At 40.5% G+C, this 27,581-nt stretch overlaps 1 protein-coding gene across 1 annotated transcript in view; it reads right to left on the bottom strand.

The window, feature by feature from the left end:
- Positions 1 to 27,581, bottom strand: part of TMX3 (thioredoxin related transmembrane protein 3) — a 403,888-nt gene that overhangs the window by 58,953 nt on the left and 317,354 nt on the right. The window contains exons 13-14 of the mRNA XM_053714874.1: positions 14,706 to 14,762; positions 14,224 to 14,353 (exon numbers count right to left, since the gene is read on the bottom strand). Of these exons, the coding sequence (XP_053570849.1) occupies positions 14,224 to 14,353; positions 14,706 to 14,762 (187 nt within the window). The remainder of the gene's footprint in view (positions 1 to 14,223; positions 14,354 to 14,705; positions 14,763 to 27,581) is intronic.

Genomic DNA, 27,581 nt, shown 5'->3' with positions numbered 1-27,581 from the left:
AAAACTTCTTTTACAGCCCTCAAACACGACAGGAACCTCTGGAGAAACAGTTAGAAGTCTCAGAGGAAAAGAAACTGAACTGAGGCCCGAAAATAGGCCCCTCCCACCTCACTCGAGTTTTGAGGCCTAACAGAAAAACACTAGAGTGTCTCTAAATTAACCATGTGGGTTAGAAAACTCAAAAACAAGCTACAATGACCCCTTTAGTTCCTTCAAAAAAACTTTATAATTGCATCATTCACTGAATAAACAAAAACGTTTTTTTCTAACAGTGTCACCAGTAACTAATGAGCCCTTCATGCAAGCTGAAATTCCTATCCAAGTGTTTGAATACAGCTTACCCTTCCCTCATGGGGATATTGCCAGCCTTTTCTAGAAATAACATAGTCTGACTAGAAAAAAATAGACTGAACATACCTTAATGACGTTAAGCCTGCAAACTGTTCCCCCCAACTGAAGTTTTCCTGTACTCTTCAGCCCTTGTGAGAACAGCAGTGGATCTTAGTTACAAAATGCTAAGATCATCATCCTCCTTGCAGAAATCTTCATCCCTTTTCTGCCAGAGAGTAAATAGTACACACCGGTACCATTTAAAAATAAACTTTTGCTTGAGAAAATAAAAACCTAACATTTTTGTCACCACACTCCTCTTTGCCCTTCCTAGCAGTTAAGCAGGCAGAGAGAATGACTGGGGGTGGAGCTAAGGGGGGAGCTATATAGGCAGCTCTGCTGTGGGTGCTCTCTCTGCCACTTCCTGTAGGGGAGGAGAATATCCCACAAGTAAGGATGAATCCGTGGACTCGATACATCTTACAAGACAAATATCTGTGCTCTGAATGTTTTGTGGCTTTTTTTCCAACCAATATAGTATAAGTACTATGAAATAATTTAATTGTATCACATCTTAGATGTAACGTCTCTTTATCCTATTGAAATGTACTTATTATTTTAGATGAATACTGTATATATTTTTCACATTGCTCAAAACTATAACATATCAATATGTAAAGATTGCATGCTTGTTGTTAAGTCTCTAGAATTGCACATTTATAAATTACATTTATAAGTGTATTTCTAAGCTTATAATGAAGTTCTAATGTTATATATACCACAATATTGTATCTTTATATTTTCACATGGTACAAAAACATTTGTTTACATCATTACATTTCCTCTGAGTAGTCTTAATTCACTAGGGTCCATGAGTGATCCATCAAAAGTTGAGATGAATCAAAGAAAAGGAAAGAGGTTATATTTCGCTACATCCAGTGTATCTATTATTGCTCTATGTGAAGAGAAACTGGTATTTATCATTGTTGTGACTATGTGCTTAACTCATTTATTTTTCATTATATCAGAAATTCTGTAACTCTATATACAACTGTGCAAAGTCAGCTAATATCAGATGCTCGTCTTTGTTTATTTATGTATTAAGGCCTAAGAGTGGTCGTGTCAATTACTAATCCTTCTAATGTGTAATTATTCATATGATTTGGTCCAAGAGTGACCTTAGTTGCAGGGGGAACATTAGCTAGGAATAAAAATGAGGTTTCACTTATATGTGTTTAGCCATACTGTAGATACTTGTCTCATGTACTGTTACTACCAACTTAGTCAGTACATTTCAATAAAAGAATATCACGTGTGTATAATTAAATGTTTAAAATTAAGAGGCAGGCTATTAAACTGTAGTCATTAGGCTACTTACATTATCAGATAACGCTGTATATCCCTAAAAAAGGACCTGTTTTATTATTATTATTGTCACATCTAAATATGTTTTGTATGTTACAATATATAAAAACCTCAATAAAAGAAATATGAAATAAAAAAAATTAAAAAATCTTACACATAAAACAGCATAAAATCAAAGCATCACATTTGATTAAACCCCACTGTTCAATAATCCCCCTCAGGAAATATTAACCTATGACTCTATTAAAAGGAGCCACACTGTGACCCTGTCTTCTAACGTTTTCAACATATGTAAAAATTTAAACAATCTTACCAGAATCCATGCTGTGTAACAGAAACATTGCCTCTCAAGTGTGACAGTCTTGTAGTATCGCTTCTGACATGGACTTGAATGAGAAAAACAAGCAGGCAGTGAAACTCGTCAACACCGATTGCTTAGGAGCTTTTAGCAGGCAGTCTGGATGGGTTTGCAGAAAGACTCTCCCTGCATCTCCAAACTCTAACTTACGTCAATGCTCTCACTGAGAGGCTGACAAGACTACTTAAAACTCCAGTCCCATATTGAAGGGCAGATACCTATATCCTAAGGAACTACTCTGAAATCTTCTGACACTTCTCTGCCATCCTCATAGGAGAGGTATTTAAGCCTTTGGCTAGGGTGTTTTTGTCTCCTCCTGGTGGCCAGATTCAGTATTTCCCAACAGTAAGGAATGATACCGTGGACTCTCCTAATATTAAGAAGGAAATAAAGTAAGACGGGCACCTATTTACCAGGAACCACCGCCTGAAGGACCTTCCTTCCAAAAGTGGCTTCCACCGAAGTAAAGAAATCAAATTGAAAACATTTTGTTAAGTATGCAAAGATGACCAAGTTGCTGCATTGCAAATGTGTTCTACTAAAGCCCCATTCCTGTAAGCCCAAGATGTAGAGACAGAAAGCATAAAATAAGCTGAAAGTTGTGAAGGTGGCGACTGACCCCTATCTAAGTAAACTCTGTGAATCAAACTTTCTAACAATGAGGCTAAAGAAACTGAAGTGGCCTTTTGAACGTTACGCTGGCCTGAAAAGAGAACAATTTAAACTAGAAGACTGACTGAAAGTCCCTAGTAGCCTGCAAATAGAATTTTAGTGCCGAAACTACATTCAGATTATGCAATAATCTCTCTTTACAGGACTTTGGATTGGGACATAACGAAGGCACCGCGTTTGGTTTGTAAAACCGCCTTGACCTGGTGAAATACCAAATATGGTCGATCTCAAGAGCGAGTTGGCAATTCAGACACTCTCATTGCTCAGGAGAATAAAACCTTCCAAGATAAAACTGAATATCCAGTTTATGCATTGGTTCAAAGGGAACATATTGCAGAACTCTTAGAGCCAAGTTCAAACTCCATGGAGGAGAAATAGGCTTGATGGTCTGATTCTAACTAAGGCCTGAATGAATGCATGACTATCAGGAAGGCGAGGAAATTTTCTATGAACTAAAACTACTAAAAGGCTGAAATATGACCATTCAAAGTGGTGGCCAATAAACCCATGTCTAAGCCATCATGAAGAAATTTTAAGATACGAGTAATTCAAACAGAATGCCACAAATATTCCCTTTTTGAACACCAAGATAAGTATACCTTCCATACTTTGTGGTATATTTTCTTGGTGATAGGCTTGCAAGAATGAATCAAAGTCTATAAAAACTGAGAAAGAACTAAGCATTCAATCTCCAAGCACTCAATCTTAGGGACTGAAGTTTTTTTTTTTTTTTTAAAAGAACAGTCCTTGAGAAAGTAGATCTGGCAATTGAGGAAGATGCCACAGAGGAGCAATCAGTATTGCAGTTATTTGTTCCTGCTTGATCAAGGTAATTACCCTCGGCAAAAGTACAACTGGTTGAAAAAGATAAACTAGCTGATAAGACCAAGGCACTATAAATTCCGCCTGAGGCTCAAATGACCTCGACCCATATCTGGTAAGTTTGTGGTTCAGACGAGACACCATTAAGTCTATCTCTGGAAGACCCCAGTGATGTACCAACTGGTTGAAAATCTTCTGATTGAGGTACCATTCCCCCAAATGTAATGTCTGACAACTTAAATAGTCCACCTCAAGATGTTGACTCCAGGGATGTGAATTACAGGAGATAGAACACTTATGAGCCTCTGCCAAACTCAATATCCAATAAACCACTTATCGCTAGAGAACTGTAGATACCTCCTGGATGATCAATGTAAGCTACTGCCGTGATGTTGTCTAACTGAAATCTCTGAGAACCTCAGACTGCACCTCAACCTGACAAACTGGCATCTGTGGTAATTATTTCTCAAGAGGAGCGCAGATAAATCATCCCCTGAGGTACCAGAATGGAGGATGTACACCAAGTAAGAGATTGATTGAATACCTGCTATAACTGGATTAATTGTGACAGGTTGGTGTGAGCTCACGAACCATCATACACTGGCCACTGAAGCGTAAAACATCCGCAAACAGCGAATACGCTCCTAAACAGTCTCCAAGGGTGGCTCCTCTGAAACAGATTCAAATAAGGAATTATATCAAAGAGATACTGCCCCTGTAACACAAGCGATCCCGACAGATGGTTAGAAAATAAGACACCCTTGCAGAAAGGCCTTCAGGAGAAACCCCTCCAACTTCCTTTCCATAGGATCTCTAAAGCAGGTGTGTCCTCCAAAGGGATGGTGGTATGTCTAGCTAAGGTAGAGGTGGCTTCATCCAACTTAGGAATGATTTCCCAATGTTGTAAATTTGCTTCTGGGACAGGAAATAGTCTTTAAAACTTAGGAGAAAGAATAAAACAAAACTCCAGGTTTGTCCCATTCCATAGAAATAATATAATGAAACAGGTCAGGGACTGGAAAAACCTCCACCGAAAAGATTTAAAGATAATACCCAAATGTTGTAAAGGCTTATCCTCAGCAGGTTTAGGGTCCTGACCCCTAAGGTCTTTAAGACATCCTTACGTAGGACATGTAAAATGCTCCAGTTTATAATTAAAAGACTGGAATTCCTGATCCGACGTTGCCTAACAGGTGCAACTGTTGGTACCTCATCTCTAGTAGATGAACTTGCAGAGACTGATTTACATTTAACTTAAATGAATATGGCATGACTGCCATAACCTAAGCAATAGCAGACTAAGTGAATTTTAAAATCTGGAGAAAAATTTGTAACGCCACCTTAGGTAGTATATACTGATGGCAGACAAATTGACGGAACAGTAGTAGTCAGAGACATTTTGGACTGCATCACAGAACTTAAACAAGTACTGCAAAGCTAAGCAGGAGGACAAACAGTAACCAATTTGCAAAAGTATGCTACACCCAGTTGAGGCAGCTCCAGTCTGTAAGAGAGAAATAAAGTAGTTTTGAACGCAGCATAGATTCACAGAAATGTAGCAATCCTAAGAGTACACCTATAGACACTAAAAGTGAATCATGTTATATGTAAAAATACTGTGGCAAATTAGATAATATTCTGCCCCAAATATGTGGTGTATAGGGGGTAAAGTGCCCAAAAAATTTAATAGTACACCCTTAAATGCTAAGAGTTAGAAAGGCAATATTGCTTAAACATTATGGTATGTTTTGTGATTTTATGTTACCCATTTGTGATTATACTGGTTTGCAACTATCTATAATATAATATATGCATAGCCATAACATTTGGGATTTAGGTACCCGGCTCCATATACACAAGGTTTCTATATACATAAGGTTTTTGTTTGGAGGTTAATAGATAACACAATTAGAAATAAGAGAGATTGTTTATTTTGTTTGCACCCGATATTTGATATGTGTGTGAGATGTGATTAATCTTTGGGTTATATTCTGTACTATTGCTTATACATCGAATTACTTATGTACTGTATATTATATGTATATTGTTTCTATTAATGCTTCTTATTATCCACATTGTTAATGACATTTATAGCGTGTTGTTTTAAGAGTCTATTATGCACAGAGGGGGCGTTATTAGTGATTATGTTTTAACCAATGGGTGCTTTCTACTTGTTTTAAATAACAAGAAGTGAGATCCTGACACCAATGGCTAAGATTACGTTGTTAAGCTGAAACGCGTAAGCCAGATTGGTGTTGCGTTCTCTCTGTGCGGATGCTTGATGTTTCCATTGCTTTTAATGGAATAATAAAGTTTTGTTTGTTTTACAAACGGATCATCCGAACTTCCTTTATCATTGCTTCTATACACCAGAAGGAGGATTCGTTTACTATTGTTCTATGGTAATCACTGGACATAACTTGCTTTAAGCCGTTGTGTTGGTGTTTGGATATTGCCCTAAAGATTTTCAAGGACCCTTTTGGCTGCTTGTGTCAACGTCACGTCTGACGTCATCACGACGATACCTTCCTCGTGGATCAGAGGAGCTGCGGGCGTCTTACATGTGGTGGTAGTACCAGACGGAGTGTTCTACGCTGAGGTAAGCGAGAGGAATTAATTTCCCACCGACTGGGTCCCACCTGAAGCGGACATGCGGAATGCGGCTATATGGTGAGATAGTGGCTATTTACTACACAAGGGCTTTTGGCTATAGGGGAGTGGAGTCTACATTAACTGTATGGTTTACGTTAGGCAATATACCCACACGTTTAACTGCATTACTTGTTATGCATAATTTGAATGCATGGGACCCAGTATTTTATGGAGGTCTACTACTGACTTTTCATTCCCTTTTTTTTTTTATTCTCATATTTGTTTGTTTACTACTGGTGGTACTCAGGGGAAGTCAGTTCTTTCAGTGTTATCATGGAAGGAGTTCAGCAGTCATCCCAACAGTTTTTTTTTCTTAGACCGGACACAGCACGTTATGATGATACATTGGAATGTGATTTAACATTTTCAGAGGATAAAGGCAAACTTTCTTTGGGGACTCTTTTTGATCATATGGAAAGTTTATTGATTAAAGAACTTAAAAGCACAATGGGACGTGTGGACTTTTGAAAAATACATGAAAGCGGGTATGATTCCCAGGGGACTCAGGGTGTACAAATTCCCTACTTTTGAAGTGGACATTGAGGATAAAGAATTTGTTAACACCTGGAACAATATTCTATCTGAATGTTCTTCACGCTTAATGTTAAAGTTATTGAAACATAGATCTCAAGATTTGATTAAAACACGGCTTGAGATTGGTGATTTGCAAATTGAGCTTAACAAAAGGTATGTTGAGCCTAACTTTACAAAATATGATAATATTTTACAACAACAAAGTAGCTCAAGGCAAATCATCAATAATGGAAAACAAGCATTTAAAATTTATGAGGGATAAGTCAGATTATGTCTCTAATTCAGTTTACATATGGAATAGGAAGAAAAGAAATTAGTTTAGGCGTAACCAACCTAACACTAAAAATAATAAAAATAAGAGTACTAACAAAAATCGTAGGGGGAAAAAGAATGCTACCTTTTCTGATACAGAGACAGGTTATTCCTCTGATGAAGGGGAAACATTAGAAGCTACATCTAATATACTAGAGGTTGAAGTTTTGAGTGGTTTTGGTACTGCTGATCCTCCACCTATAAATACAGAGGCAACCAATATTGTTATATCGGGTGATCCTGTAGTAAGGCCAAAGATTTTGGGGTATGTGCAGAATTAGCAGTCTGGTTTCATCCCAATAAGTGGGTCACAAATACAAAGATCAGAATTGGAGCAGGTTTTTCCTCTGGAATCGGATGTAGGGAAAGGAGGGACGAATCAATCCTCTTCAGTGATGCAGGAGAGGTACCAACTCAGACCCAATCGTTCCCAAAGCAAATACAAATAACAAATGTGATACATTTATCAAGTGTGATATTAACCACAGATCAAGTTTACGTACTCAGCCTAGGTTTAAGTTTTGCCCCATCATCCAATTTCAGTATGTTCCAGACTATTTTAGACGTTAATGGTCTAGTTAGGAACTTAACTCTAAAGAAACACTTTAAAGATTATGACAGCCCTAGTGATGTTAGGGAAACTAAATTGAGGGTTTTACCAATGTTCATGAATCATGTGATGTAGTATCCCTACAACTGTTGGGATCTGAAACTGGTTTTGAATCTGGAGGTATTAGAACTGGTCCTAAAATTAAAAGCAAATCTAAGTTTTATCCTATTCAAAACAGAGGCCCTATTATTGAGACATTTCATACCCGCATAGAATCAGATCTTATGGCTTTGGTGAATCTGTTAAACAAGATACTTATAAATACAAGTCCAATCTAACTAAGTCCCAAAAAGATCCTTAGAACAAAATAGAAACTTGGTTATCCGTCCAGCGAATAAGGGAGGGTCAGTTGTGGTCTTGGATAGGCACATGCACATTACTGAAGCCAATAGACAGTTAACTAATACACATGATTACACTTAGCTTTCTGGTGATTCTACAGGTGTGTACAAGAGGGAGCTAATTAGTCTACTTGATGATGGTATTGAAGAAGGTTTCCTTGATTCACACACAGTGGACTATTTGATTGTTAAATGTCCAAAGATTCCGTGGTTTCATTATTTGCCAAAGGTAAACAAATCTTTGATTAATGATCAAGTAAGACCCATCATAAGTTGCATTAACTCCCTACTTGAACACACCTCAGAATGGCTTGATGCCATTCTACAACCATTAGTTTCTTCATTGGTTTCTTATGTACTTGACACTAAGCACATTTTGAATATGATTAATAAGATTAAATGGGATACCAGCTATTTTTGGCTTACTATCGATGCAGTATCCCTGTACTCGTCAATTCCTCATGAAAAAGGTTTGCTGGCGTTGGAATTTTTTCTATTTCAGTTTACAGAATATACTATTGATTTCCAAAAATATATTGTTAGGATTGCAAGGTTTTTACTTACGCATAATTTTTTCAGGTTTGAGGGTGATTTCTTTCTTCAAAGTTGTGGCACTGCCATGTGGTGACAAATTTGCTCCATCCTATGCAAATTTGTATTTAGGATGGTGGGAGATGGTGCACATCTTTGGAGAGGGAAACCCCTACAGACCCTATGTCAAAGTATTTAAGCGCTATATTGATGACCTCTTATTCATTTGGTCAGGACCTGAAGATCTTATATCTAATTTTGGGGCTTATCTTAATGATAATGATATGGGTTTGCGTTTTACCTATGAGTATCACTCCAGGTCTATTACATTTTTGGACTTAAAGGGACAGTCAACCCAAAAATTACTGTTACTTATTTAGATTAGTTAATTAACAATCTTTACATCAAACTCTAGCCCAATTTTCATCTAAATAAACTTTGGCAGAAAATACACTTACTAGATCTCATCTGGCTGTTTTGAAATGGCCACCTGACTCCTCCTTCTCTGATGTCTCCCAAAAGCTTGAGCTGCAGCACTAGTACAGGAACTTCTCGTCCCTGCTCGCTCCTTTCATCAATCTCATGGCTGACTGATATGACAAAGATCCCACAATCTAATACTTTATAGAGGAGAGGGAGAAAAAGAGCTATATCTATAAGATGCTTCTTAATAAATTAAAAACTATCAATAAGGGGCAAATGTATTTTGCAGTAATAATAATTGTAGAGACTGTTGTATCACAAAACTAAGTGTATAGAGTTGCACACACTGCAGAGCTTTATAAAAACAATCTGACAGTTAATTTCACTTTGTTCCGATTGCTGCAGGCTTATGGATAGATCTATGGCTACTCTACCACTGTGGGCTGCATATTTGTTACCGACTTGATCTATCCATAAGCCTGCAGCAATCGGAACAAAGTGAAATTAACTGTCAGATTGTTTTTATAAAGCTCTGCAGTGTGTGCAACTCTATACATTTAGTTTTGTGATACAACAGTGTCTACAATTATTATTACTGCAACATACATTTGCCCCTTATTGATAGTTTTTAATTTATTAAGAAGCATCTTGTAGATATAGCTCTTTTTCTCCCTCTCCTCTATAAAGTATTAGATTGTGGGATCTTTGTCATATCAGTCAGCCATGAGATTGATGAAAGGAGCTGAATGAAAGGAGCGAGCAGGGACGAGAAGTTCCTGTACTAGTGCTGCAACTCAAGCTTTTGGGAGACGTCAGAGAAGGAGGAGTCAGGTGGCCATTTCAAAACAGCTAGATGAGATCTAGTAAGTGTATTTTCTGCCAAAGTTTATTTAGATGAACATTGGGCTAGAGTTTGATGTAAAGATTGTTAATTAACTAATCTAAATAAATAACAGAAGGGACGTTAATTCCTGTATACGTGAACATTTGTCAACCAATTTACAGGGACGATTAACCACCCCACTTGTACAACATTTTGCTAGTAGACATGACAGCAAAGTAGACTCTCTAAGATGGTGTGCTATTGAAAAAGTGAGGACTCCCAAGAGAGGAGGTGACCTTGAACAGATTCTGGCCAAGAGAGAGATGTATTGGATTCATAGGTTATGCACACGCATTCCCAGGGGTCTGAATTCTAAATATGACCTCATAAATTACTGGGAATGATTAGCATTTATATAAGGGGTGTGCATTGCCTCTTTTTCCAGTACGTTCTGCTAAGTGTTAAATATAATTAAATTAAATATAAATACATTTATATTTTCTCTCCCATTATCTAATTTTGGACTAATTCCAAAAATATAATGACTAACAATAGTTTGACTTGTAGTTTGAAAGTTCTATAGGTAGCTATGATGCTCTTGTAAATTGCATATATTTTCATATTAGCTTTTATGGGTTTACCTTAGAAATTTTACTATCTCTAGCTCACTATTGTACTACTATATGTACTTGACTTTAGTATAAAAAGATAGGTTTTCCGTATTCGTTTTGCGTCAATGGTTTAAGGGCAACAATGTTGTTCCTGTATTTGTATATATATCTTTGTATATCCATAGGGGTTTATATATGAATATTTTATGTTACCCATTTGTGATTATACTGGTTTGCAACTATCTATAATATAATATAAGCATACCCATAACATTTGGGATTTAGGTACCCACTCCATATACATAAGGTTTCTATATACATAAGGTTTTTGTTTTTGAGGTTAATAGATAACACAATTAGAAATAAGAGTAGGTTTGGGATACTACAATAGTATATCTAGAATTCCTAAAACTAAGAGATTTATTATTTTGTTTGCACCCGATATTTGATATGTGTGTGACATGTGATTAATCTTTGGGTTATATTCTGTACTATTGCTTATACATCGAATTACTTATGTATATTATATGAATATTTTTTCTATTAATGCTTCTTATTATCCACATTGCTAATGACATTTATAGCGTGTTGTTTTAAGAGTCTATTATGCACAGAGGGGGCGTTATTAGTGATTATGTTTTAACCAATGGGTGCTTTCTACTTGTTTTAAATAACAAGAAGTGAGATCCTGACACCAATGGCTATGATTACGGAATTAAGCCGAAACGCGTAAGCCAGATTCGTGTTGCGCTCTCTGTGTGCGGATGCTTGCTTTTTCCACTGCTTTTAATGGAATAATAAAGTTTTGTTTGTTTTACAAACGGATCATCTGAACTTCCTTTATCATTGCTGTCATTTCGGAGACACCTCCTCCACTATTGGCTGCTTGTGTCAACGTCACGTCATCACAACGATACCTTCCTCGTGGATCAGAGGAGCTGCGGGAGTCCTACATGTGGTGGTAGTACCCGACAGAGTGTTCTACGCTGAGGTAAGCGAGAGGAATTAATTTCCCACCGACTAAGTCCCACCTGAAGCGGACATGAGGAATGCGGCTATATGGTGAGATTGTGGTTATTTACTACACAAGGGCTTTTGGCTATAGGGGAGTGGAGTCTACATTGACTGTATGGTTTACGTTGGGTAATATACCCACACTTGTAACGGCATTATTGTTATGCATAATTTGAACTCATAGGACCCAGTATTTTATGGAGGTCTACTACTGACTTTTCATTCCCTTTTTTTTTTGATTCTCATGTTTTGTGATGTACCTAATGCAATATTCCTACACTACCACCCCCACTCCGGTATAGAGTTCTTACCCCCTACAGTACAGACGATCTGGCAACTGCACAATGTCTGCAGCACGTAAGGGCTACTGTTGATGCTTAAAGACCGCAAGCACAATGAAGAGAAGAGGCTGAGAGCGTGCCAAGAGTCCTCTTGTGGAGGAAAAATGCTTTCCCCTCTCAATGCAAATAAGCAAACAAACTGCACTCTGCCACCGCTCCCCCGCAGGGCACCAATTTGGAGCCCTAAGGAAGCTTGTCACAGTTAGTGTGTGGGACTTAAAGGAGCTAGTACCTCATAAAAGACTCCACACCTAAAGCACCCCACAAATACATACAAGCATATACAGTACACAAACCCAAAATGTACTGAATAAAGGGACGTTAATAAAAGATAATTAATAACTTAAAAATTAAATCTGGATTACTTCTTGTGCACAAACATCTGATCTGTGCACAAAACAGCTGTACAGTTAAGTGACTCAGAAAAACGTATGACAGGGTAGTTTTTAATTCTTAACTCTGCTGCTGTGTCTGGCTGTGAAGCACGGAATATGTGAGAAATATGGGTAGTAGATATTAAAGCTCCTGGTGGCCAGGTGATGAATTCCCAACAGTAAGGAATTGTGGACTCTCACCACTTTAAGAAAGAAAAAGTGTAGATAAAACATGGATGTAAAAAAGCTGGAGAATTGTATTTTTTAATCACAGACACAAACATATTTACATAAACATACATACAAACAAACAAACATACACACACCAAAACCATGGGGATTATTATGGAGTTGTCCCCTCCTCTGCAGCCACCACTCTTTTTGGAAGGCTTTCCACCAGATTTTAGAGTGTGTTTATAGAAATGTGTGCCCATTCAGCCAAAAGGCACTAATATTGGACAAGGTCTGGCTTGCCATTGGTGTTCTAATTACTATTATTATTATCAGGTATTTGTAGAGCGCCAACAGATTCCGTAGCGCTATAAACATAGGTGGTATACTAAATAGCATTTACAGGGATCAAATGGGTAGAGGGCCCTGCCAAGAGTTGCACTGTTGTAGTCGGCTCTTATGAAGGTGAACTACAATTACCTGGGCTCATAGGCTTACGTGCTATGGAGTTTAAGGGGATAGCAGTGGAGATAGGAAGGTTAGTTAAGGTTGTATGCATCTCTGAATAGTAGAGTCTTCAGGGAGCACTTGAAGCTTTCAAAACTAGGGGAAAGTCTTGTGGAGCGAGGCAGAGAGTTCCATAAGATAGGATCCAGTCTGGAAAAGTCTTGTAAACGGGAATGTGAGGAGTTAATAAGAGAGGAGTAGAGTAGGAGATCATCAGTGGAGCGAAGGGGATAGGAGGGAGAGTATTTGGAGACAAGGTCTGAGATGTAGGGGGGGAGCAGTGCAGTTGAGGGATTTGTGTGTCAGAGTGAGAATTTTGTGTTTAATCCTAGAGGAAGCCAGTGAAAAGTTTGGTAGAGAGGTGCAGCAGATGAAGAGCGACGTGTAAGGAAGATGAGCCTGGCAGAGGCATTCATAATTCAACCTAAAAGCGTTCAATGGATTTGAGGTCAGGGCTCTGACCAGGCCACTTGAATTCCTTTAAACCAAACTCGTCAAACCACGTCTTCATGGACCTTACTTTGTGCACAAGGTCACATTCATGCTAGAACAGGAAAATGTTTTCCCAAATTGTTGCCACAAATTTGAAAGCACCCATTTGTCTAAAATATCATTGTATGTTGTAGCATTAACATGACAGTTCACTGGAACAAAAGGGCCTAGCCCAAAATCTGAAAAACAGCCCCAGACCAATATCTGTCCTCACAATGCATACACTTAGGCAGAGTCCTCCTAGTACCACAAAATGCATATTGTTCCATTAGACTGCCAGATAGTAAAGCGTGACTAATCATTTCAGAGAACATTACTCCAAAGACCAGTGGAAGCACGCTTTACACCACTTAAGTCAACCCTTAGCCTTACAAATGTTAAAGTGAGGCTTGTGTGCAGCTGCTCGACCATGGAAACCCACTTCATAAAGCTCCTTACGCACAGTTTTTGTGCTGATGTAGCTTCAAGAGGCAGCTTGGAATTCTGTAGTGAGTGATGCAACACAATTCCACGCGTTTCGGTATTTGGCAGCTGAGTTTGCATGGCTCGGCTGTTGTTGCTCCAAGACATTTCCACTTTACAATAATAGCACTTACATTTGACGGGGAGAAATCTAGTAGGGCAGAATCACAAAGTGGCATCCTATGATAGTGCCACTTTTAAAGTCACTGAGCTATACAGTATGACCCATTGTACTGCCAACGTTTGTCTATGGAGATTTTACTGCTATGTGCTGGATTATGTGTACTTGTTAGAAATGGGTGTGGCTGAAACACCTGAACCCAACAATTAGTATGAGTGTCCACATACAGTGCGTGTGTATACATCTATATAGCGGCACATCAAATAATTCTTAACGCTTGTCACAACTACCAGTTCATAACCAATTCTGAAAGATATTTAAAAAAATACAAATAACAAACATTGAATTTTCACTCACATCTGCTGTTCCATCCAGAATGCTATTAATAAATTGAATCATGTCTTCTGTGTTTTCTATTCCTTTGCTTGGTAGAAAATACTGTTGATTTGATGTGTTCAGCACAACAAAAGTAGGTACATTAAGTTCACTGAAGATAAATATGAACATAATAAACAATTAAAACAACTTCATAAAAACAATACAAGTGCACAGTACTTCAGCAAGATTGTAGTGAACATGGACCTCTTAGATTTTGAGTAAGTTAAGAAATTAGCGTTGGGGTCGGAGATAGCACCAATGTAGAAATGAACATTTAGGTCAATAATGTTTAATATATTTAGAAAATTACATGGCAAGTTTATTTCTGTAATTATACAAAATTAGACAAATTAATTAAACTTGTAGTGCTATACATTCTTACAAAAGTTTAAAGACGGACAAGACACAAATCCTGTTGTAAAGAAAGAAAGAAAAATAATAAAGGACAAGGATACACTTACTCCATAAGAAGGCTATTAATGTAGTCGCTTCCATCCATATGCCCAAACTGAAAGTCTCTATGAATAAAACAAGTATATTTAAAGGACCACTTAATACAATAGAGATGAATAATTAACAAGTGCATAACAAAATGACAATGCAATAACACGTATTTTGAAGATTTTTTTTCTGTCAAATAAATTTTTCTCCCATTTTCCAGCTCCCTTAATCATGTGACAGACATCAGCCAATCACAGACTAGAATACAAATACCCTGCTTGTGCACATGCTCAGTAGGAGCTTGTTCTCCAGAAAGTGTGAATATAAAAAGATTTGATTATTGAAATAAAAAATTGGAAAGTGTCTTAAAACTGCATGCTCTTTCTGAATCATTTAAGTTCATTTTGACTTGAGTGTCCCTTTAATGTGCTGCCATGAGCAGAATTTGAAAATTTGAATCAGTTTTTCAAACCTGGGATATACACTAGTAACTTTCAGAATGTCTGAACTATAGCAATATATATATATATATATATATATATATATATATATATATATATATATATATATATATATATATATATATATTCTCATCTCTAAGGTAATCCTAAAATGTTTACCTGCTAGAGGGTGCTAAAATAGAAGAAGTCTGACTTACAGCACTGTTTAATCCATTTTTTTTTAAAGAGAGCACATCCACAATATCACAATGTTGCAAAGACAAGATCTGTATGAGGAGAGTCCACGGCATCACTCCTTACAGTTGGGAAAACTGAACCTGGCCACCAGGTGGCGGCAAAGACACCCCAGCCAAAGGCTCAAATACTTCCCCTACTTCCCTCATATCCTAGTCATTCTGCCAAGGGAACAAGGAACAGTAGGAAAAATATCAGGGTATAAATGATGCCGGAAGAGAAAAACAAATTTTGGTCCGCCCATCAGAGTATACGGGCGGGGGCCGTGGACTCTCCTCATTCAGAAGGAAATTAAATTATCAGGTAAGCATAATTTATGTTTTCCTTCTTAATATGAGGAGAGTCCACGGCATCATTCCTTACTGTTGGGAAAACTATACCTAAGCTCTAGAGGACACTGGATGATAATGGGAGGGATAAAGAAAAGGGGACCCTAATCTGAGGTCACCACAGCCTGTAAAAACTTTCTCCCAAAATCTGCTTCAGCCGAAGCAAAAATGTCAAATTTGTAGAATTTTGAAAATGTATGTAAGGAGGACCAGGTAGCTGCCTTACAAATCTGATCTATAGAGGCCTCATTCTTAAAGGCCCAAGAGGAAGCCACCGCTCTAGTGGAATGAGCCGTAATCCTTTGAGGAGGTCTAAGTCCCGCTGATTCGTAAGCTAAGCGTATAACACTCCTCAACCAAAAAGATAAGGAAGTCGAAGAAGCCTTCAGACCCTTACGTAGATAACAAACAAGGACAAAGTTTGTCAAAAATCCTTAGTAGCTTGAAGATAAAACTTCAAAGCTTGAACAACATCCAGATTATGAAGTAAACGATCCTTCGCAGAAGAAGGATTAGGACACAGACGCCCCCCCATCTTTGCAAATCTCCGCAAACACCTCGGGATGGAGAGACCATTCCCCCGGATGAAAGGATTGTCTGCTAAGGAAATCCGCTTCCCAGTTGTCCACACCCGGAATGTGGATCGTTGACAGCGAGCCGTAGTGGGCCTCCGCCCATTCCAGAATCGAAGATACTTCCCTCATTGCTAGGGAGCTCCTTGTTCCCCCCTGATGGTTGATGTAAGTCACTGAGGTTATGTTGTCTGATTGGTATCTGATAAACTGAGACAAACCCAGAAGGGGCCAAACCTTCAGAGCATTGAATATCGTTCGAAGTTCCAAATGTTGATCGGGAGGAGAGATTCCTCTTGAGTCCACAGGCCTGTGCCTTCTTGGCACCCCAAACAGCTCCCCATCCTGATAGACTTGTGTCCGTAGTCACAATCTCCCAGGATGGTCTCAAGAAGGATGTCCCTTGGGAACAGGTGATCTGGACAGAGCCACCAAGAGAGCAATTCTCTCGACCGGTTGTCCAGAGAAATCCGTTGAGACAGATCCAAATAATTGCCATTCCACTGTCTCAGCATGCACAGCTGAAGCGGTCTGAGATGGAATTTGGCAAAAGGAACTGCTTTTTCTCATAGCAAAGACAGTCCTGCATTGCGCAGTTTTCATTCCCTCTTTCCTGACTGAGTGTTTATCAGAGAGGAGTCATAAATCTCTGTACTGTATGGGTCATAGGAGGTGGGGAATGCCATTGGGGTATAAGGGTGCCATGTTTGTGAATAAAATAAGATTGTTTTATTTTCTATAGTTCTCCGCTTATTGGACTAGTGATGGAGGATTCTGTTACTTTAGAGGGTACTCCCTCTATTCCTAAGAGTAATTCCTATTTATATTGTGAGGAGGCCTTAGATCCGCCCTCTCAATTATGTTCCATAGGCCTTGATAATGTGATAATATCAAACATGTTTGATACCACTGAGCCATCCACCTCTGAGGAGTTGTCGTCCAGTGAGGTGCGTACCCTACACTCTTCTCTCTCTACACACCCGTAGCTTTGCTGATCCTTCATCTGGAGGGGGCTTTTTTTTCACCAGATGTTACTGCACAGTTTAGACGGTAGTGTCTGCGGCCTTTAATGCTTTACCTCGCCCTGCCAAGCGCAAGGTTACATATTGCACTCCTCAGAGTACATCAGATAATTTATTGGATTTAACTGTTACGGTTATCCGAGGATGAAGTTCTTTCTGAGACTTCAGAGTATGAATATTCTGGGTCGGAGTCTGCTGCCTCTAAACCTCCGGCTGCGGAGGAACCAGACTTTAGTTTCAGGAATTTGTGCTTTCTTCTAAAAGAAGTTTTTGGCAAATTCAGAGGTTCCTGAGGCCAAATTGCCTGATGAACATTTGATTCCTAAATTGGATTGAGTTTGAGGACAGGGTGGTACCTTATCCTTCCCTGCTCCTGTTAGTTGGCGAACATTATTAAGAATGAATGGGACAGGATTGGATTCCTTTTTCCCCTCTTTTCCCTTTAACAAATTGTTCCCGGTCCTGGACTCTCTATGGAGTTGTGAGGTTCCGTCCCTAAAAGAGATGGCACTATCTTCGCCCTTACTAAACGTACTACTATCCCGCTTGAGGATAGCTCTTGGTTTTAGGAGCCCATGGATAAAAGATGGAAACTCTGTTAAAGGGACAGTCAAGTCCAAAAAACACTTTCATGATACAAATAGGGCATGTAATTTTAAACAACTTTCCAATTTACTCTTATCACCAATTTTGCTTTGTTCTCTTGGTATTCTTAGTTGAAAGCTAAACCTAGGAGGTTCATATGTTAATTTCTTAGACCTTGAAGGCAGCCTCTAATCTAAATGTATTTTGACAGTTTTTCACCACTAGAGGGTGTTAGGTCATGTGTTTCATATAGATAACATTGAGCTCATGCACGTGAATTTATCGAGGAGTGAGCACTGATTGGCTAAAATGCAAGTTTACCATGGAGACAGCTAAAATGCAAGTCTGTCAAAATAACTGAAATAAGGAGGCAGTCTGCATAGGCTTAGATACAAGGTAATTACAGAGGTAAAACGTGTATTATTAAAACTGTGTTGGTTATGCAAAACTGGGGAATGGGTAATTAAGGGATTATCTATATTTTAAAAGAACAAAAATTCTGGTGTTGACTGTCCCTTTAAGAAAGAGGTTTTAACATACGGGATATTTGTTTTTTAACAGGCGGAGGCTGTTGCCTCGGTTGCTGGAGCAGTTACCTATTGTTGCGACTCCTTAAAGGATTTGATCGAGGGGGAGGGTCCCCTCAACGTTCTTCAGGAAAGAATTAAGGCCTTGAGGTCTCTAATTCTTTTATCTGTGATGCAAATATGCAGATTATTCGTCTGAATGCTACAGCTTCAGCTTTTTCTGTTCAGGCCCATCTGGCTCTGGCTGAAGTCATGGTCTGCGGATACTACTTCTAAGTCTAGACTTCTTTCCCTCCCCTTTTAGTGAATGAATTTGTTTGGTCCAGGCCTGGACTCAATTATCTCCACGGTCACAGGGGGCAAGGGTGCCCTCCTACCGCAGGAGAATATGAACTAGTCTAAGGGACAATTTTCGTTCTTTTTGTTCTGATAAAGCCCAGGTCAGCAGTCCTCCGCTAGGCCAGAGCAAAACAAGAGCTCTTGGAAGCAGGCTCAGTCCTGAAATAAATCCAAGCAGAGCAAGAAGCCCACTGAGTCTAAGTCGGCATGAATGGGCGGTCCCCGGTCCTCTTCTGGATTGTGTAGGGCAGTCTGTTGCTTGGTTCAGGGTGCAGGATCCTGGATGTCATAGCTCAGGGTTAAAAGATACGTTTTAAGGCTCAGCCATCCAAGGGCAGATTACTCCTCTCTCTTCTGTCTTTCTGACCAGAAAGGAGGAGAGCCTTTCTTGGGGGCGTACGGGTTCTGTTCTCTTAGGAGCTATTGTCCTGGTGCCTATCGCAGTGAGAGGTTTGGGATACTATTCAAAACTTTTTGTGGTCCTGAAGAAGGAGGGAACTTTCCGTCCGATTCTGGACCTAAAGTCCTTAAACAAGTTTTTAAATGTCCCCTCGTTTAAGATGGAGACAATAGGTCCATTTATCTCCTCATTCGAGAAGGGCAGTTTAGATCTGAAGGATGCTCCCTTCACGTACAATCCTCAAGGACCACTTCCATTTCTTAAGGTTTGCGTTCCTGGACCAGCACTTCCAGTTTATTGCACTTCCCTTTGGTCTAGCTACGGCTACAAGACATTTTTCGAAGAGTGGACCATTCGGAATCTCTCCTCTGTCTTCTTCATCCCATGGATGGAAGATAAATAGAGAGAGTTCTCTTGTATCAAGAACCAGGATAGAATCATGGGTACTATATTAGAATCGGAATATTCTAACGGACCTGTGACGTTGCAAGCTAGCTTCAACATGTCTTGCTTTCCAGACCTTCTTTAAGACCATCTGTGGCTAGGTGTATGGAGGTGATTGGTCTCATGGTGTCCAGCATGGATATCATTCCTTTGCCAGGTTTCACCTCAGACAGTTGCAACTGTTCATGCTGAAGCCGTGGAACGGCGATAATCGGATCTGTCCGATCTCCCAATCTCATTTTGGATCTTCGGGCAATATACAATGCTCTGAAGGCTTGGTCTCTGCTGGGTTTGTCCCAGTTTATCAAATTCCAATCAGACAATATAACCTCGGTGGCTTACATCTACCATCAGGGAGGAATGAGAAGCTCACTATCTATGAGGGAAGTATCTCGGATTCTGAAGTGGGCTGAGACCCACGTTTGTTCGCTGTCAGCGATCCACATTCCGGGTTTGGACAACTGGGAAGCGGTTTTCCTCAGCAGACGATCCTTTCATCCGGGTGAATGGTCTCTCCATCCCGGGTGTTTGTGGAGATTTGCAAGAGGAGGATCTTATGAAGTCTCAATACCAAGCTACCCAGATATGGCTCGAGGTACAGGGATCCTCAGGCGGAGCTAACAGATGCATTAGCGGTGCCTTGGAGGTTCAGCCTAATTTATATTTCCGGCCGTTACCACAACTTCCTAGTGTAGGGGCTGGAATCAAGCAGGAGTCAGTGATTCTGATTGCTCCGTCTTGGCCGAGAAGGATATGGTTTGCGGATTTAGTGGGGATGTCATCATCTCCTCCGTGGAAGTTGCCTTGTTGCAGGGATTGCTGACCAAGGTCTCTTTGTTCATCAATGTCTAGATTATCTGAGGCTGACTGCGGGGAGATTGACCGCTTAGTCCTAGCCAAGAGAGGGTTTTCTGAGAGTTATTTTTACTCTCATTCGAGCTCGTAAGCTGGTTGCTCGTCGTATCTATCAAAGTGTGGAGGACCTACTTATTCTGTTCTCCAGGATGAATTGGAGAAGGGCTTTTCTGCAAGTCCCCTGAGGGGACAGTTTTCGGCCCAGGTCTGTGTTACTGCACAAGAGGTTTGCTGAGCCTCCAGATTTGCAGTCTTTTGTTAAGGCTCTGCTAGGATCAGACCTGTATTTAGATCTAATGATACTCTTAGGAGTTTAAGTCATTTTCTTAGTGTTTTGCAACGGGATCCATTGGAGCCTGTGCATGAAGTAGACAATAAATTGTGGTCTTCGAAGGTTCCTTTTCTACTGGCTATTGCTTCTGCGCATAGGGTATCTGTGATTGCTGCCTTGCAATGCGTCCCTCCTTATCTGCCTTTCCATGCTGATAAGGCTGTTCTACGAACCAAGTTAGGTTTTCTTCCTAAGGTTGTGTCATTACGCAACATCAATCAAGAGATTGTGGTTCCTTTCTTATGTCCTAATCCTACTTCGTCGAAGGAACATTTATAATGTAATTCTGGATGTGGTTTGTGCCTTGAAGTTCAGGCCACGATGAACTTTAGATGAACTTCGCTGTTTGTTCTCCTTTCAAGGAAGCGTAGGGGTCAGAGGGCCTCTTCGACTTCCTTATCTTTTTGGCTGAGGAGTGTCATTCGTATAGCATAGAGTCAGCGGGACAAACCTCCTCTGAGGATTACGGCTCATTCTATCAGAGCAGTGTTTCCTCTTGGGCCTTCAAAAATGAGGCCCCTCTAAGGATCAGATTTGTAAGGCGGCTACCTGGTCCTCACATACTTTTTCAAAATTTTACAAGTTTGACGTTTTTGCTTCTGCTGTAGCAGCCTTCGGGAGAAGGGTTTTGCAGGCTGTGGTGCCCTCAGATTAGGGTCCACCTCTATTTTTCCCTCCTGTTAGCATTCCGTGTACTCTAGAGCTTGGGTATATGTTTCCTATAAGTAAGGAATGCAGCTGTGGACTCTTCCCATATTAAGGAAAGCATAAATTATAACTTACCAGCCTTTCCGTCTGTATGAGAAGAGTCCACAGCTCCCATCCGTGTTCTCCGTTGGGCGGCCCTAAATTTAAATTTATTCTTCTGGCACCTTTTCCACCTGATGTTTCTCCTACTGTTTCTTGTTCCCTTGGCAGACTGACTGGGGTTATGAGGAAATGGGGGATGCAGCTCTGGACTTTTCCCATACAGAAGGAAAGGAAATTATCTGGTAAGTCATAATTTATGTTTTTACAAAATTAATTCACAAAGTAAGTGGATTAAGTGATTTAAAAAAAAGTTTCCAAATAGTGCTGCAATCTAGTGCTCATGAATATGGATAACATTCTTGTAAAACCGCTGCCATATAGTGTACCAAACGCAGGCACACTCCTGAGCTTGTATTCCCTGCTTTTCAACAAAAGATACCTAAGAGTAAAAAGAAAAATGTATAAAAAATAAATGAAGAAAGCTGATTAAAATAGCAAGCTCGATATAAATTATAAAAGAAAAAATAATTGGCTTACATGTCCCTTTAATAAAGTTTCATGATTTATACAGAACTTGCACTAAAACAAAAATTTGGTTACCTGGCCTCCATTATCAAATAGTGCACAGTGTTTTTTGTTTTGTAAGCTGACTTTGAGGCACCAGCACCTACTAAGTATGTCCAAGAGTTCACAGTATATACTTTTAGGAGTCTGTAATTGGATGATGGCTGCCACAATACAGTGTACAGGGAAATAAAATAGACTAAGAAAAAAAAAAAAGAATTTATGCTTACCTGATAAATTACTTTCTCTTGCGGTGTATCCAGTCCACAGATTCATCCTTACTTGTGGGATATTCTCATTCCCTACAGGAAGTGGCAAAGAGAGCACACAGCAGAGCTGTCCATATAGCTCCCCCTCTGGCTCCGCTCCCCAGTCATTCGACCGACGGTTAGGAGAAAAAGGAGAAACCATAGGGTGCAGTGGTGACTGTAGTTTAAACAAGAAATTTTAACCTGACTTAATTGCCAGGGCGGGCCGTGGACTGGATACACCGCAAGAGAAAGTAATTTATCAGGTAAGCATAAATTCTGTTTTCTCTTGCAAGGTGTATCCAGTCCACGGATTCATCCTTACTTGTGGGATAACAATACCAAAGCTTTAGGACACGGATGAAGGGAGGGAACAAGACAGGTAACCTAAACAGAAGGCACCACTGCTTGCAAAACCTTTCTCCCAAAAATAGCCTCCGAAGAAGCAAAAGTATCGAATTTGTAAAATTTGGCAAAAGTATGCAGTGAAGACCAAGTTGCTGCCTTACAAATCTGTTCAACAGAAGCCTCATTCTTGAAGGCCCAAGTGGAAGCCACAGCTCTGGTGGAATGAGCTGTAATCCGTTCAGGAGGCTGCTGCCCAGCAGTCTCATAAGCCAATCGGATGATGCTTTTCAACCAGAAGGAAAGAGAGGTAGCAGTCTCTTTCTGACCTCTCCTCTTACCAGAATAGACAACAAACAAAGATGATGTTTGTCTGAAATCCTTAGTTGCTTCTAAATAGAATTTCAAAGCACGAACCACATCAAGATTGTGTAAAAGCCGTTCCTTCTCAGAAGCTAGATTAGGACACAGGGAAGGAACAATGATTTCCTGGTTAATGTTCTTATTAGAAACAACTTTAGGAAGAAAACCAGGTTTGGTACGCAAAACTGCATTATCTGCATGGAACACCAGATAGGGTGAATTACACTGCAAAGCAGACAATTCTGAAACTCTTCGAGCAGAAGATATAGCTACCAAAAACAAAACTTTCCAAGATAATAACTTAATATCTATGGAATGTAAAGGTTCAAACGGAACCCCTTGAAGAACTGAAAGAACTAAATTTAGACTCCATGGAGGAGCCACAGGTTTATAGACAGGCTTGATTCTGACTAACGCCTGTGCAAACGTTTGAACATCTGGTACTTCTGCCAGACGCTTGTGTAAGAGGATAGACAGAGCGGATATCTGCCCCTTTAAGGAACTAGCTGATAAACCTTTCTCCAATCCTTCTTGGAGAAAAGACAATATCCTTGGAATCCTAATCTTACTCCACGAGTAACCCTTGGATTCACACCAACAAAGATATTTCTGCCATATCTTATGGTAAATTTTCCTGGTGACAGGTTTTCTAGCTTGGATCAAAGTATCTATGACTGATTCAGAGAACCCACGCTTGGATAGAATTAAGCGTTCAATCTCCAAGCAGTCAGCTGCAGAGAAACTAGATTTGGATGCTTGAATGGACCCTGTATTAGAAGATCCTGCCTCATTAGCAGTGTCCATGGTGGGACAGATGACATGTCCACAAGGTCTGCATACCAAGTCCTGCGTGGCCACGCAGGTGTTATCAGAATTACCAAGGCCTTCTCCTGTTTGATTCTGGCTACCAGCCGAGGGAGAAGAGGAAACGGTGGAAAGACATAGGCCAGATTGAAGGACCAAGGCGCTACTAGAGCATCAATGCTGCCTTGGGGTCCCTGGACCTAGATCCATAAAGAGGAAGTTTGGTGTTCTGACGGGACGCCATCAGATCCAACTCTGGAATGCCCCATAGCTGAGTCAGCTGAGCAAATACCTCCGGGTGGAGTTCCAACTCCCCCGGGTGAAAAGTCTGACGACTTAGGAAATCCGCCTCCCAGTTGTCTACTCCTGGGATGTGAATTGCAGATAGATGGCAAGAGTGATCCTCCGCCCACCTGATTATCTTGGTTACTTCCTTCATCGCTAAGGAACTCTTTGTTCCTCCCTGATGATTGATGTATGCTACAGTCGTGATGTTGTCCGACTGAAATCTGATGAACTTGGCTGCCGCTAGCTGAGGCCATGCCTGGAGCGTGTTGAATATCGCTCTCAGTTCCAAAATGTTTATCGGGAGAAGAGACTCTTCCCGAGACCATAGGCCCTGAGCTTTCAGGGAGCCCCAGACCGCGCCCCAGCCTAACAGACTGGCGTCGGTCGTTACAATGATACACTCCAGTCTGCGGAAGCACATTCCCTGAGACAGGTGATCCTGAGACAACCACCAGAGAAGAGAATCTCTGGTTTTCTGGTCCAGTTGGATTTGAGGAGACAAATCTGCATAATCTCCATTCCACTGTCTGAGCATGCACAATTGCAGCGGCCTGAGATGAATTCGAGCAAAAGGGACTACGTTCATTTCTGCTACCATTAATCCGATTACCTCCATGCACTGAGCTACAGATGGCCGAGGAATGGAATGAAGAGCTCGGCAAGTACTTAGAAGCTTTAACCTTCTGACCTCCGTCAGAAATATTTTCATTTCTACCGAGTCTATTAGTGTTCCCAGGAAGGGAACCCTTATGAGCGGGGACAGAGAACTTTTTTCGGTGTTCACCTTCCACCCGTGAGACCTTAGAAAGGCCAGAACAATATCCGTACGAGCCTTGGCTCTGGGAAAAGACGATGCCTGTATTAAGATGTCGTCCAGATAGGGTGCTACTGCAATGCCCCGCGGTCTTAGTACCGCTAGAAGGGACCCTAGCACCTTCGTCAAAATTCTGGGAGCGGTGGCCAACCCGAAGGGAAGGGCCACGAACTGGTAATGCTTGTCCAGAAAAGCGAACCTTAGGAACTGATGGTGATCTTTGTGGATAGGAATATGAAGGTACGCATCCTTTAGATCCACGGTAGTCATATATTGACCTTCCTGGTTCATCGGTAAGATTGTCCGAATGGTCTCCATCTTGAAAGATGGAACTCTGAGGAATTTGTTTAGAATTTTTAGATCCAGGATTGGTCTGAAAGTTCCTTCCTTTTTGGGAACCACAAACAGGTTTGAGTAAAAACCCAGTCCTTGGTCTGTAATTGGAACTGGATATATCACTCCCATCTTGAGTAGATCTTCTACACAGCATAAGAACGCCTCTTTCTTTGTCTGGTCTGTAGACAGACGAGAAATGTTGAACCTTCCCCTTGGAGGAGAGTCCTTGAATTCTAGAAGATATCCCTGAGCAACGATCTCTAATGCCCAGGGATCGGGAACATCTCTTGCCCAAGCCTGAGCAAAGAGAGAGAGTCTGCCCCCTACCAGATCCGGTCCCGGATTAGGGGCTACCCCTTCATGCTGTCTTAGTAGCAGCTGCAGGCTTCTTGGCCTGTTTACCCTTGTTCCAGCCCTGCAAAGGCTTCCAGGTTGCCTTGGGCTGTGAAGTGTTACCCTCTTGCTTTGCGGTTGCAGAGGTTGAAGCAGGACCGCTCCTGAAGTTGCGAAAGGAACGAAAATTAGCCTTGTTTTTAGCCTTAAAAGGCCTATCTTGCGGGAGGGCATGGCCCTTTCCCCCAGTGATATCCGAAATAATTTCTTTGAACTCGGGCCCGAAAAGGGTCTTTCCCTTGAAAGGAATATTCAGTAATTTTGTTTTAGACGACACGTCGGCCGACCATGATTTAAGCCAAAGCGCTCTGCGCGCCATGATGGCAAAACCAGAATTTTTCGCCGCTAACTTAGCTAATTGCAAAGCGGCATCTGTGATAAAAGAATTAGCCAACTTTAGAGCATTAATTCTATCCATGACCTCGTCATACGAAGTCTCCCTCTGGAGCGACTCCTCCAGCGCCTCAAACCAAAAAGCCGCTGCAGTAGTTACAGGAATAATGCAGGCAATAGGTTGTAGAAGGAAACCTTGTTGAACAAATATTTTCTTTAGTAAACCTTCTAATTTTTTATCCATAGGATCTTTGAAAGCACAACTGTCTTCAATTGGTATGGTTGTGCGCTTGGCTAGTGTTGAAACTGCCCCCTCTACCTTAGGGACCGTCTGGCACGCGTCCCGCCTGGGATCAGTTATGGGGAACATTTTCTTAAAGGATTACTTTCTGTTATAATTTTTAAGCTAAACAACTAACATATTAAAGTTAATAAACATTAATTAAACCTACTGGCCTATATTTTCTCCAAAACGAAGTTTCATAACGTTCTAAAAGTTATATCTTTTATTCGCCGATGATGTCACGTTATCCTGCCCACTATTTTCAGCACTGCATGTTCAAAATACTTAAACCAATAACTTTGTGTTTAAAGCGCCATTTTGAAACCTAGGTATTGTAAACGTATTGGTACAGAGCAAAGGATACCCACGGAGTGGGTTTGGAAAACAATTAAATTTGCAGACAAGATTTCTGATATACGGTAGAGATATGTTAATGAAATGCTATTGATAAAAAGCGTATTTGGGGTAGTTAGTTAGTAACAGGCATAGAAAATATTTACTTACAGTGGCCCTTTAAAGATAGGTGGGGGAACAAAAGGTACACCTGGTCTTTCCCACTCCCTAGCAACAATATCCGCCACCCTCTTAGGGATCGGAAACGCATCAGTGTATACAGGGACTTCTAGATATTTGTCCATTTTACACAATTTCTCTGGGACCACCATAGGGTCACAATCATCCAGAGTTGATAAGACCTCCCTAAGCAGTACGCGGAGGTGTTCCAATTTAAATGCAAGTGAATCTGATTCTGCCCGCTGAGAAACTTTTCCTGAGTCAGAAATTTCTCCCTCAGACATTACATCCCTCGCCCCTACTTCAGAGTGTTGTGAGGGTACATCAGATAAACCTCCCAAAGCTTCCGACTGCTCCTCATCTGTTCTCAAAACAGAGCTATCGCGCTTTTTAGGAAAAACTGGCAGTTTGGATAGAAAGGCCGCAAGGGAATTATCCATGACTGCCGCCAGTTGTTGCAATGTAATAGGTGCTAATGCACTAGAGGTACTAGGTATCGCTTGAGCGGGCGTAACTGGTGATGACACATGGGGAGAGGAAGGCGGACTATCCTCATTACCTTCAGTCAAAGAATCATCTAGGGCTATATTTTTAAGTGACACAATATGATCTTTAAAGTGTATAGACACATTAGTGCACTTGGGACACATTTTGAGTGGGGGTTCCACCATGGCTTCTGAACACATAGAGCAAGGCTTTTCCTTAGTGTCAGACATGTTTAACAGATTAGTATTATACACAAGCAGGCTTGGAAAAACACTTT

Source organism: Bombina bombina, chromosome 5, assembly GCF_027579735.1.
Source record: "Bombina bombina isolate aBomBom1 chromosome 5, aBomBom1.pri, whole genome shotgun sequence".
Taxonomy (NCBI): Eukaryota; Metazoa; Chordata; class Amphibia; order Anura; family Bombinatoridae; genus Bombina; species Bombina bombina.
Note: the sequence above shows the minus strand (reverse complement) of the source record. Positions and strands in the feature narration are given on the sequence as shown.